The sequence below is a fragment of the Bombus impatiens genome, unplaced genomic scaffold (genome assembly GCF_000188095.3).
Source record: "Bombus impatiens unplaced genomic scaffold, BIMP_2.2 scf_0064, whole genome shotgun sequence".
Classification (NCBI taxonomy): Eukaryota; Metazoa; Arthropoda; class Insecta; order Hymenoptera; family Apidae; genus Bombus; species Bombus impatiens.
The window spans coordinates 1,168,227-1,179,840 of record NT_176483.1 but is presented as its reverse complement, the minus strand read 5'-3'; the positions used below and the strand labels follow the sequence as shown (position 1 = coordinate 1,179,840).

The 11,614-nt window shown below is 37.5% G+C and overlaps 1 protein-coding gene across 4 annotated transcripts in view; it reads left to right on the top strand.

The window, feature by feature from the left end:
- Positions 1-9,740, top strand: part of LOC100744005 — a 12,445-nt gene extending 2,705 nt beyond the window's left edge. The window contains exons 1-4 of one of the 4 annotated variants that reach the window (XM_003485541.4): positions 2,997-3,207; positions 5,265-5,787; positions 7,775-8,080; positions 8,500-9,740. In XM_003485541.4, the coding sequence (XP_003485589.1) occupies positions 5,266-5,787; positions 7,775-8,080; positions 8,500-8,901 (1,230 nt within the window). In that variant the 5' untranslated portion in view covers positions 2,997-3,207; position 5,265 and the 3' untranslated portion in view covers positions 8,902-9,740. The other 3 variants (XM_012394087.3, XM_012394085.3, XM_012394086.3) reach the window with 3 other exon arrangements.
- The last annotated feature ends 1,874 nt before the right edge of the window (positions 9,741-11,614 follow it).

Here is an 11,614-nt window from a genome sequence, read left to right as displayed (position 1 = left end):
CATGCCATGCCACGCCACGCCACGCCACGCCGTGCCATATCGCGTCGCACCACGCCAATAGACATCGCGCTGGACTACCTCGTACTGCCTCACAGCATGCCACGGATGCGCATCTTATTCTCTCTTCCCCTTTTCTTCCTTTCTCTTCTTTTCTTCCCTTAGTTCCTGTCCATTGCTTTGCCACCACCTTTGTGAAAGTTTGACAACTTTGCATCTCTTTACCCTTCTACTGTACATCGCTATTAGTAGGCCATAGTAATCGATGACACCGGTGAAAACGTTTTTCCTATCAGGTTGCTTCTTTAGCTCTTACTTCGCTTTAGCTCTTTGGGAAAAATGTCGTTCGCATAACTGAAAACAGATAAAAATAACGAACGTGCTAATATCCAACGGAAGAAGTATTCGATCGAACGAGAAGTTACTTCTATGAGAGAAATTCGTTTAAATGAAACAAATTTATAATATGAGTAAGGTATTATCGTTTCTTCAAACTTCCGTTGGCTACCACATTCGTTCATAGAGGACACGACGCGAAATACGTGTACAACAGGTATGAAACTACCTTTGCTGTTAAATGAAACACGATTTCGTTCTGTAAGACTTTCGATTGACGATTATCTTTTAAAAATGAATGATCTTTCAACGTATGTTTTTCATGAATACTCACGTACACGCTATTTAATATATATGTAAAGCTTGAAACGTTCGTGTACCCGCTACGCTATGCTTATTTGAACTTTAGAAAATTTTATAAAACTTGGTAAAACATATTTCTTATACCTATTTTACTTTTTCGCTTTTGTTAATTATATCATTATTAACAAGGTTTAAAACGTTACATACTATAATAATATACATGTTGAAAATTGTGGATCTTTGAGGCCGAAATAATGTTATAGGAACACTAAATTTATATTGACGATTAATATTAAAACAATGATATATTTATTTCATGGACAAAACGATACACGCATGCACGCGTCTCAGCACTTTCTTCTATACCCGACTGTAAACCGACTCTTCGACGACTCTTAACCGACTGAAGAGTTTACATTCATTTGTTTTCGAGACGCTTCGAACACACATACTTCCACATACTGATATTCACATACAAGTATCTCTATTACGCCTTTAATCTAGTTCAGCACAGAAACACATTATACATACCTCAACAATACATATTAATGGAAGAGTAAACAAATCGACGCGACGTTTGGAAGAATATCCAAGCAAACGTGCGATAGTGAATAAATAAACGACTGATGTAACAGTTAGTATATGAAATTAGGTTTCTTCGACTACGATCTAAGGATAAAATAAAGGGAAATGTTGGAAAAGAATGAAAAATGTCGACTTTCTTAGACGTATACGTTTCTTAGACGTAAACCTCGGAGGTTTGGTTCCTATTTGAAATCATAACCGGCTAGTGGTTGTTTGAACAAGGTGTAGGCGTTCGTAAAAAATAAAAACAAGGTACGAGAAAAAGGAGTGAACGTGATTTATTATTTTTGCAGAGGTTTCCAAATTTTTCGAGGTACATCGAAAAGTTTTCTGGTCGTGGAAATGCGGTAACCGAGGAAACAACTCTTGGCTTACCGCATGTGCCATAAAAATGTTGGGTTCCCAAAAATTTAATGGAAACGAAGGAAAAAGAAAAAAAAGCGATGGCAAGATGAGAGATACGGTAGCTGTTTTGTGGCCCTCTATAAAAGTTATACGATAGGACCTGGGCTGCCTCAAGGTTTGAAAGTTTTGGCATTGTGAATGATTTGTGAGGCTGCTCTGATCGGACCTAACCATAGCTTTTCCTTCGTTTCTTCGTCTTTCCTAAAAAAAAAAAAAAGAATATGTAACAGTTTCCAGAGTTAATTCTTCCTCCACCTAAAAATGTGTGAAGGTATAAGCAAAGCGTGTATCGTATCCTATGTCAGCAGTTTTTATTTTATATACAGGGTGATTGGTAACTGATGGTACGAGCGGAAAGGGGGCGATTCTACGCGAAAAAAGAAGTCGAGAATATAGAATAAAAATTGTTCGTTCGAGGCTTTGTTTTCGAGAAAATCGACTTTGAATTTTCGCTCGGTACGCGTACTGTACGTTATAACGGATCTCACTGTAGATCGTTGTCTCGAAAAAAAAAATTAAGCTAGTCATCTTTTCCATTTATTTAGCAAGTTACTAACTTGAAGTCGAATATATAGAATACAAATTTTTTTTTTTAATTTTTCCATCGAGACAACGATCTACAGTGAGATCCGTTATAACGAGACGCGATAAAGTGCACGCGTACCGAGCGGAAATTCAAAGTCGATTTTCTCGAAAACAAAGCCTCGAACGAACAATTTTTATTCTATATTCTCGACTTCTTTTTTCGCGTAGAATCGCCCCCTTTCCGCTCGTACCATCAGTTACCAATCACCCTGTATATAAAATAAAAACTGCTGACATAGGATACGAATTTACATCAGTTACGACACGAGGATACGCAATAAGCGAATATCTAACTTAAAAAATCGTTATGGTTAAACGCAACTCGATCGTACAATGAAGAAACATGAATTAACGTAAAACGTATATTTTTTACAATAGCTAAAAATGAAGTGTCAGCAAATTGTTTCTCGGGAACTGATACTATTTCTTTCTTTATTGAATTCTTTCAATCTCAGAACCTATATGTTCTTCGATTGCAAATGCTCTTTTCGATACTGTTTCCTCAAGAAGTATTTCACTCTCGTTATTACTTCCGAAATCGCGTTATGCAGCGTCCTACTGTACTTTGGTATTAAAACAGATAAAGTTCAACCGATCTAATATCGATCAATTACGATTTAAATTTAAGTATGGCCTTCGCCCTGTTGAGTCATAGAGAATACTATCATAAGCAACTAATTCTCATACTTTTATACAGCGTGAATTAGTAAAACTCTATGTGTATGTACATAATTAACTTCGTACGTATTTTCGAGCTCTTGAATCATTCTTGATGATCGTGGGCGATCGGAGAAAAATGGTAGCTCTGTCATATTTGTACAAGCACGTAGCGTGTATGTATCACTAGTACGTTGAGCCTATAAGAGATCAGACGTAGAGTGTTGGCAATTATTGTAGCACACGGACGTGAAAGCTACGCATTAGACGGTCGCTCTTTCACGTTCGAACGTCGCTGCCAGAGGGAATAGTTAGAAAACGAATATTTGCAACGTCGAGGTAATGTAAAGTGTACTTTAAATTTGAAAAAAAAACGAACAATAATCGATAGAAGGTGTTAATTAAACTTTCATCCATGTTTTTGTGCTTGGTATTTTGTTGACGTTACGAGAAGATTTTGCAACTTCTTTTCAAGGCGAATAATTCGATGGGATACTATGTTCCTACGTACAAGTTATACGTGTATTTTTATAACGGACGATGTAAAGCATTTGCTCGAGGAGAATAATTCTATATGAAACAGCAAACATCGAGTGAAAGTGTACCGAATGTTTATAAACTTAGGTATGTTTATAAACTAAGGTAACATCAGACCAAAATACTCGCAGAAAATGAAAAATATACAGTACAGAAATAACAAGACGAAAGGTTAGAAGTTGGTGTAAGAAGTTGGTGTATGCGAACATAAAAGGAGTGATTGTTCAGCATCGAGCGTGAGTTTTATGTGACTATGTGCTCTTATATCTGACACGGTATTTCGTTTTTAATAGTTTCTATCGAAAAACTCGACGCACGTTTTATTAAATTTCCGATAGGATCTGATTTTTATTAACATTTGCCATTCCTTGTACGATTAAACAGCCAAGAATCGCCATCGAACTCGACAAGATTCGACAGAAACTAACAAACTCGATAAGATTCGATAGAAACTGAAGATAGTTGCTACGAATTTTAACAAAAAAAAAAAAAAAGATACTTGCGCAATTATGCCAAAGAATTTTATGGACAAATAAGATCCATGGTAGAGGTTCGTGGAAAAATTGTACGTCAGCGAGAGAAATAAACTACTGTTTGAATGTTTTTTACCACTCGCTATACATGCACTCGAAGCAACCTTTTGTTCGCTTCTTAGCAGCGTCATTTGATTTCGAAACTCGTCACTGGCATACATCATTGAATTGGAGCTATATGTATACCTCATTTCTCCTTGTTAAACATATGCACACACACATATGCGTTCGCTTACACTCCATTCCTTTCCGGTATAAAAGTATCGGATCTCTTCTGCAGCGTTTAGTTTCTGGTTGACCCGCGTTCTTACAGTATCTTCTCTTTCTTTGGAATTTGACTTCTTTTTGTTTATTTTTATCGTTAGTTCTTTGACTGATATCTCGATGACATAGTTTCTCTTACTACACCATTAAGACACATTAAGAAAAGCTTCATGGAAAGAGTTGTTAATATAACGCCAGGTATGTCGAGTTGTATTTTATAACAAAAAAGTAAGCATAGTAAAAGATGCACTTTAGAATGGCAGATTCGAAGCGAATCATAGAGTCGAAGGGTTCGGTACATTTTTACAAAGTTAAATTTATTAATCGTGATAGAGATAGTATGCGATGCTTGAGTCGTGGAAAACGTGACGCTTGTGAACGATACGTTTGCAACGATTATGTCTCTCGTTGAAAGAGAAAGGCAGAGCGTAGAGCGTAGAGAAAGGGAGCATTGTATAATGTAGCGTTTCAAAGACACGCGATGAATGCAATAAATGCAATAAATGCCGGAGGAACGTAATAAAAATATAAGTAAAGTAAATAAGATCGCGGAATCTAATAATCTAATAATCTCTTCTAGATTATTAGATATACTATTATGACAGCAAATATAATTTCGCAAGTATCACGATAAACGCTATTTAATATTTTACAAAAATAAAATCCAGGTATCCCAGTATCGACGTAGGTTTTATATTGCATTCAACCGTACATTCGGAAAGAAATATATACAGGGTGGTTGGTAACTGGTGGTACAAGCGGAAGGGGGTGATTCTAAGCGAAAAAAGAAGTCGAAAATGTAGAATAAAAATTTTTTTTTTAATTTTTCCATCAAGACAACGATCTACAGTGAGATTCGTTATAACGAGCCGCGATAAAGTGCACGCGTACCGAGCGGAAATTCAAAGTGGATTTTCTCGAAAACAAAGCCTCGAACGAACAATTTTTATTCTATATTTTCGACTTCTTTTTTCGCGTAGAATCACCCCCTTTCCGCTCGTACCATCAGTTACCGATCACCCTGTACATATTGTATAGTATATTATAGTATAATATTTTCAGAATGGAAGTAAGTCCTTTGAAAATCGATGAGGCCATCATCGAGAAAGCCCTTCGAAACAAGTTATCGGATGAAACTGTTAGAGTTTTGGAGATCCAGCTAAACTGTATGTCAGAAAAAGGATTAAACTTTCTTAGTGATCTGTATAAAGCGCACATCAGATATACAGCTTCTTCGATCAAAAAGAAAGAGGAAACGAAGTCGGAAAGATCGATCAGTTTGGTTATTAAAGCCGAACCTCTGAGGGAACTGTCGCGCGACATCGTTCGTCAACAAAATCTGTTTCTGATCGAATTGAAAGTTCTGCGTGACGTTCTACCCAAGATGAAGGAATTCGTTTATCATCAACTCGGTCCAAATTTATTATGCGGTTTCGACGATCCTCGCATTCTTGTTATGGAAAACTTGATAAACAGAGGATTCATTATGAAGGATCGTCAGAAAGGATTGTCGTTCGAACACTGCCGTTTAGTCATACAACAACTCGCGAGATTACACGCTGGATCTGTCGCAGTTCTCGAAAAGGTACGGATCGCACGTTACGTTCTAAGCTGTATCTAAACGTTGCTTAAAAATCAAGCGTAAAGATCATCGTATCGTGATTCTGGATTTATGCAGCATCTGTGAAAAAATGTTCGTGCGCAATTCACTTCGAGCATGATTTACTAGTTTAAAATTTTCCACATTCACTGCCGTCACACGTGCGGACCACATCTGCGTCCTATTCACGGTGATCCGAGATTCAAAAATTGGCCGATTATGGCGAGATGGAATACCACTACGCGCCATTAATTTCGTCTAAGAGATGAGAGCGTACAAATTGTAAATGCGTTGTTATCGACGTAAGCAAATAAACGAGGCCGATAATATGATTTCCAGTAATTCCTGCCCACGTGTTAATTGCCGAGCCTCTTCTATTAAATCTTTCGACTCTTGCGGATTTCTGACGGCGGAAATTCCCTTATTTTGTCGATCGAGGATGATACACTACTCGAGAAACTGCTTCTATTTGTAAATAACACACGTTTCGAAAAGCACGGTTCGCGTTGCAGCGAACTATCTTTATGTAAGTCCGACGGTGGTAAATAGGCACGAGAGTAGAAGCTATAATTAACTCGTTCGTCTTTACGTCAATTGGTACGGAGTCGACTTTGTTCCTTTGAGACTTTTTATTCTCGCGATGAGTAGTTTACGGCACGATGAATAGAAAGAAATGTGACACTGAAGTTATAGCGTTCGAGGGCAACTTTCCACGAACTTCTTTTTACAAATCTCCACCGATCCGGAGGTTTAGAGTCAGGCTTTGATGTTTTTTATATTTACTTTTTATTTACATATTTTTACACACATGTCATTACACACTGTAATGTCTATACTATAGTTTACCGACAATGTGTGCGTTCCTGAACGCCTATTATCCGATTCTACTTGTGATACGTGTGACGTAACGAATTAATGTTTTCGGACTGAGTATTTACAAATCTCAGCTCGTTGAACTCACAAGGGAAGCTTCAGACCTGGTTCTCGCGGATTTCAATGAAATCGAACGTGGCGGTAGCTTTTACGCGAAACAAACATACCCGTAGTTTTATCCTCGGATGATCGATCAATTCTGAAGATAAGATAATATTAAACCAAGTTTTCAGGACAGAAAAAAAAAATACATAAAAAAGCTCCGCTCCCCAGTGACTTAAACCCAAAAATTGTATTATACAACGAAAAATGTACATAATACAGCATGGCTACGTCGTACCGCCGCGTATCGGTACCTTTGCCTAACATATCATTACAAAAATTCACCGTTTATTGTGAATATGTACCTAAAACTGTATTCTTGGACTGAATAAACTTTAAATCTCCTAAAATAAGATAATATTAAAGATATTTCAATTTTAACGTTGTGGAACTTATGGTATAAAAGGGACGGAAAGACTTGTTTGTTTATGTTCTCCTTATATTTTGTCGAAGCTTCTTTCGTTAGTTTTACCGAAACCTTGTATTCAAACAAACGAATAGCAAAGTCCAGTTATATGGACATTGTTTTCGATTATGCGAACAAAGAAACAGCCAGGGAGGGGAGAACCAGTGCGCTTCTACTAAACTTTCCGTTTAAACAAATTAGACTTCTTAAACTCGTTTATCACATTTCACTTTTAAACTCTTTTAAAATTCTTTAAATTTTAAACTCTTAAGCGAGGCGATTAGCATTATCCGTTGCGTTAGATCGTATTTCTACGTCGGTGTATTCGATCGTCATTTAAAATTACAGGTCTCCGCGTTCGTAACTATTTCTGGTAGCTACGTACAAAGATCATCCGTCGTTTAACCTCAGGGTGGATCACGCGAAATAATTTTATATTAATCGTCGATAGCAGCGAATCGGTATATTTTTCGTTACTTGTTACTCAGTTACTTGTCGTAACTAATGGTTACGTCTTTGATAAATTATTTCTCCCGCATGTCTGAAATCTCGTCAATTTTTACGTGATATTAATTCGAGTGAATTTTTCAGGATCCACAGATAATTGAATCTTTTATAGATACTGGCATTGTGTCGACCAAATGTCCGAAAGCTTTTATACGAATGATGGAAGTAAGCCTTCTACGAATAGCTAACGAAATACAAAGATGGTCGAGCGAAAAATACACGAGTGCGGCGAATAAGCTGATCAAATTGTCACCAACTATCGGAACGCGTTGTATCGATGCGTATAATTACGACGTGGATGAATTCTGCGTACTAAATCACGGAGATTGTTGGATAAATAATCTAATGTTTCGAGAAAACGAGAAAGGCCAACCTATTGAAGTCTTATTGGTAATACGTGTTCCATTACAACATACACGGTGTTGTACTCTCTTGTAAAAAAGACGCAGTCACGACAGAAGTATAAAACATATAAGAAACGTAAATAGTATATCGACAAGTTGCCGATATATTTTATTTTCATCGACTAACGATAAATAGGTCTACTATAAAGAAATGTATCAGGAGAAATTAAGAGGGCGACGATGAAAATTTACGTGGCGTTTTATATGATACGTTCGTCTTATCTTAGTCATAGTCGAGTCGATATATAGAAACTTGGAAAATAAATACGCATTAACGTTTTAGAATAGTTCGAGGTAAACGATCTTCTATCATATGAAAACTAAGCCACCGGATCGCCTTCCTTATGCCGTAGAATCGGAATTTTTCTTTTCCTTTCTCTGGTTTTACCATAGAGTATTTTCCAGGTCGATTATCAGATGGCTGTTTACACGTCTCCAGTTATCGATCTGTTGTACTTTTTGAACATTTGTCCAGAATTTCACGTAAAGTACGACAACGACGATGATTTTCTGAAACTTTATCTGCATACTTTGCAAGAGACTATGAAAAATATCGATTGCAAGAGAAAACCGCCCACGATGGAACAGTTAAAAGAAGCGATACATAAAAGAAGGATATACGCTGTTTTCTCTGGAGTCGTGCTTTATTTACGAATGATGGGAAGTAAAGAGGATACCGAAGATTTCGAGGAATTATTGACCAAGTTGTTAGGCGAAACTAAAATGGACGTTTTCAGAAACCCAGACGCGGTGAAACTAGCGCATAAAATGATCCCAATTATGAACGAAAGAGGTTACTTCGACTAAAACAATTTGGTTTAGTTATTAAGATAAAGGAAGATTATTTATTCTCGATCGTATTCGGCATTATTTTGTAACGTTATTATGCCTATATATATATTGCCATCGTATCTTGTAAAACGTGGCTACAAATACGGTGTCTCGCGAAAGTATTCGACTATTTATCGCGCAACCTTTTATACGAATATAATATCACGTGCATTATAGAAAACATTTTGAAATTCTGTCCGCACTGAGACGCGTGTCTCGCGTTTGTTGCGAACATACGCTTTGCGAAAAATTAATATACAGCGTGGATAGAAATCCGAAAGGTACATTGAACGATGTACAGATACTCTCGCTATGTATTGTAGCTTATTAAGATAGCGAATGACAGACTGTTCGAGTACCTGCTTTGCTATCGTATTTGATATCTCGTAACTTCTATTTACGTTTACAGATTCGTCTCGAGCTTTGCCAATATGCGTAATCGCGATAGTCTCGGGTAGTTACAGTGCTAGCGAGATTTCAAAATGTTTCGTATAATAGAGAAATGAAAGACAGGGAATAATTTCTAGGAGAGTTGGAGTATCCTTGCCAACAACTGCCGTACATAAGAATAAAACATGCTATAAAATTCCGACATTCTTACTAAATTAATAATTTTTTTCGTTCCTTCGATCCTGGGATATATCTTCTCTACCAAAAGTAAAGCGAGGAACTTTCGATATATAACGCTGCTCGAAGTCGAGTTTATCGAGTTTATCATAAACGTTGCGATATATGGAAGAATTGTAATCTCCAGGAGAATATCATTGTATATGAGATTTGTATCAGAACAATTAAATATACGATATTAAAACATAGACGCGTACGTTATATCGTAGAAACGAAATCCCTCGACGCTTTTAACCGGAATATCTATGATATACCGCATCGCACCTCGTTGCTGGTTTCCCATAGAACCATTTGAAAGATTTTTTTTTTTTATTTATTTATTTGAATTTTACAATTTGTCCAGTAGGACATTTGGTAAAATATTATAGCTTGGTGGTATAATAATATAACATGTGGATGGCTACCCCCAATAAGTGAGATACCAATTTGAAAGATGACGCGTTTCTTCGATCAACGATTAAAAGGGTTGAAATAGTAAATCTCGATTAACGAAGAAGCTAATCGCCAGTGTCGATCCAAGTTGTAAAGTCGTCTCGAGATGCAGCGAAGAAAAAATTGCACCATCCATTGGACACACTGGATGTGCTTTCAAAAAGATTCTTGGGGGGCGAGCGTGCGACCTTGGCGGTCAGCCGGTAGCAATTGATTTATTGTAGGGCAGTAAAGCACTAGGCTAAAAGGTCTCTGAAAGCATCGTCTTGGTAACCTACATCGTGAACAGAGAAATTGTTGTGGCAAGCCTCGATGGGGTGGCCTTTGCCTCGAGCAGAAACTACACTATCGGGCAAGGAAGAGAAATCCGCGATGGAACAGATGGAATTCATCTGCACGAGAGAGGTCTTTTTGCAACATTCGTCACTGTTTCTCCCTTTTAGTCTCTTCTTCCTTTAGTCTAGTTGGCCAACGACCTGTCTACCTTTCTTGTTTGCATTGACCTGAAAAATGTACGTAGTCGACCGAGAGTCCGGGGATTCGTAAATCATAGTGGAAAGGCGAATTGGAAAAATTCGGTAGTCGATTTTCGGTTCTCCGCACGAGGTATGAGAAAGTTGGAGCGAGGATGCAGCGCCGAGGGTAAAAATAAGACATAATAGAGAAACTAGACGCCCGTGCAGTATTCAGGTTATTCGGTCGTCAGTGGCAGAAAATTCCGGTAGCTGGCCGCGATTAGTTCCGAATCGGTTCGGAAATTACGTTACAGTAGAAACTGTGCGTTCCTCTTACTTTCGCATTTTCCGCTCGATCTCGTACTTGCGACAAAAAAGTATCTTACTTCGTAAATACCGTGTGAAAGTTTATTATCGAGCGAATCTCGTCGGCAGTTTCTCTGTTCATCGAAAAAGTAAAATAAATTGCGGAAAAATTATAATTTCGATGGTTGTCTCTTTCGACGCGTACAGAACGTGCCAGCGATCGGCGATAGGGCGATTCTTCGCGAAAAGAACAAGTCGAAGATTTGCGGTAGACTTTCGTCATACGATGCTTCGGTTTCGAGAAGATCGAGCTTGGAAATTTATCAGGCAGGTATACTTTAACCTTCACTGATTAACCACTAGGTACGACTAAATGATCAACGTCGTTCTACACGCGAAAATACGCGAAATATGTCAAACAAATTCTACAAAATGTCCAAATTGGACGAATTGTGAATGTGAAATATTAAATAAAAAAAAGAAGAAAAATATGTCAAACAAAATTTGTCCAATTTTCCTTATTTTCGGGGAAGTAGAGTTCGAAGTTGTTTAATTAAGAACCTAGCTGGTACACGCGCGTGATAAATTTACAAACTTATCTTCCTCGAAAAGAAGGATCCTGCGAACAAACGTGCAGGTACTTACACGCGTATGACGCGGTTCTTGTACCGATTTATATCGAATTCTCCGTGAAACTTTTTCCTATCGAATTTGCGTTGTGTCTGGATGAAAAAAAATGATTACGTTATTGCGATGTTAAATTACAATTGCTATCGATTATTCTAACCGTAAGATAAAACGCTATGCGGCGACGATAAAAGAAGTTTGAAAGGACATAAGAAATCGCTCGAAATTCTCGTGGGAGTTAC